General features: G+C 45.7%; 1 protein-coding gene across 1 annotated transcript; it reads right to left on the reverse strand.

Moving 5' to 3' along the window:
• Positions 1-338: 338 nt before the first annotated feature.
• LOC141481445 (uncharacterized) lies at positions 339-1,498 on the reverse strand. Its single transcript, XM_074172978.1, has 2 exons — positions 1,260-1,498; positions 339-1,196 (listed from the first exon to the last, which is right to left on the reverse strand). The coding sequence occupies exons 1-2, from the start codon at positions 1,409-1,411 to the stop codon at positions 485-487; spliced, it is 864 nt and encodes a 287-aa protein (XP_074029079.1). The 5' UTR covers positions 1,412-1,498; the 3' UTR covers positions 339-484.
• Between the last annotated feature and the right edge of the window lie 513 nt (positions 1,499-2,011).

The following is a 2,011-nucleotide window of genomic DNA, read 5'->3' on the forward strand; positions in this document are numbered from 1 at the left end:
TTCGAGAGGGAGTGGGAGAGGAGTGGAACATTGAGTAGGGGTAAATTGTAGTGTGACATAAGACATATTCAATGAGTAGGGGTAAATTGCAAAGTGACATAAGACATATTCAATGAAAGAGATACTTGAATGGATAAAATACAAATGAAATATACTTGTCGATTTCACTATGAAACATGTCTATTTTTTATTTTTTAAATTTTCTTCACATGAAATTATTTACAAGTGATTAGAGAACACAAAAATTGATGTGAGGTATTTGTCTAGAAGAACTTGGAATTGAAATAAAAAAAATAATAATAATAATAAGAGGAAGTGAAGAAAAATGCTCCAACCATCGCATTGTTCAATGTGTACCAAACCAAAAAACAGTGTACACCCTTTATTTCACTTCCTTTTCCTTTATTCAATATAAACTTAACAAATATAAACTTAAAACTACCATAATTAAATACTCCTAACTAACCTAAAACTAATCTTATATTTACACTTCATCTACAAAAAGAGTGTCCATAACTGTCACTATTTTTTTGTACAGCTTTATCGAAGAGGTCTCTGCTTTACACCTTTCCTGCAGAGATGCATACTTCCGATCTATTTCGGCCATTTCCTTTTGGAGTTCCCTCCGTCGGTTATCCATTTCAGCCATTTGTCGCTTCATGGTAACCAACGCGGCCTCGCTAGATCGGGCAGCTCGTTCTGCTTTCTTGCATCTCTGCAGAAAAACACTTATCTTTTCACTAACCTCTCCGATAGGCTGTGGCACCAACACCTCAGGATCCGCCGGTGTCGCTGGCAGCGGTGGTAGTCGCGTCACCAACGGCGACAATATCACCAACTCCGGAGAAGGACTCCTCGGAATTTCCACTGCTGCTGGTGCTGCTGCTGGTGTGGAGGCCCTCTTACGAGAGGTCGAAAAACTACCTGCATAAGGATTAGTCCTATTGCAAGTAGCTCGGTACTTTGAAATAGGACCAACCTTTGCTGCAGGTCGTTGGCAAACCTTCTTCACAGCCCTGACTTCCTCCTCCTCCTCGAATAAGTCAGGGCTAGAAGATCTGCACCTAACTCGCGAACGCGAAGTGGTTGGCTGGTCAACCGTCACCGCTCTCGAAGATGCTGCCTCCTCCTGGTCAGCGGACACCGGCAGAATAGACGCCACAGCATTATTCACCTCCTGTGTATTGGTTGCCATTCTGAAAAAGAAGAAATAATACAAAGTTAGTTGATATAAAAAATAACATTCCTAATGTACTTACTCAAATATCAAGTTGGTCGTTGGAACGTACTGCCTTGTTGTGGAGTGGACTGCTCTCGATGAGATGACTTCTCGAACTGAATGTTGTGGAGTGCTCTCCGGAGGGTATCGACTTCGATGCGTGAGCGGTGGGAAAATGGTGGGAGCGCACATGCGCGATGAGGGTAGGGGTGTACATGCGCAAATGTTGGGAGTCGGGGGGCGGGGCTTCGGGGAGGGGAGGGGCGGGGCTTCGGAAAGGGGGCGGGGCTTGGGAAAGGGGCGGGGTATCCGAAAAGTTGGTGGCGACGGGGGGGGGGGTGGGGGCGTGGCCCTAACGGGCCACGCCCACTGCCTGGGCTCCGCCCAGGTGGGTGGGGCCTCCGGCCCCAGGTAGGCGGGACATCTGGAGAGACATCTACGCCCTCTTCGCGCGCGCGTTCGTAACATAATATGCAACCGAACACCTAACCTAACGTATTAACGTATTAACGTAACCTAACCTAGTACGCTAACCTACCGCTATGCAACCGAACACCTAACCTATCGTATGTATTAACGTAACCTAACCTAGTACGCTAACCTACCGCTATGCAACCGAACACCTAACCTAACCTAACCTAACCTAACCTAACCTACAGTAACTATTAACCTAACCTAACCTAACGAGGGAATACTAACCTAACACCTAACCTAACGTAACTATGCAGCTAACCTAACGTAACTATTAACCTAACCTAACGAGGGAATACATTCACCATGTTGGTTCCATTA

The sequence above is a fragment of the Leptinotarsa decemlineata genome, unplaced genomic scaffold (assembly GCF_025532065.1).
Source record: "Leptinotarsa decemlineata unplaced genomic scaffold, Ldec_3_MD MMD2_tig00000199_RagTag_RagTag, whole genome shotgun sequence".
NCBI lineage: Eukaryota > Metazoa > Arthropoda > Insecta > Coleoptera > Chrysomelidae > Leptinotarsa > Leptinotarsa decemlineata.

Excerpts from the sequence above, each read along its gene's own strand:
- LOC141481445 (XM_074172978.1), bottom strand. The coding sequence starts at position 1,411 with ATGTGCGCTCCCACCATTTTCCCACCGCTCACGCATCGAAGTCGATAC. Across the intron at positions 1,197-1,259 it reads ACGACCAACTTGATATTTGA|AATGGCAACCAATACACAGG; the intron begins GTAAGTACATTA and ends CTTCTTTTTCAG.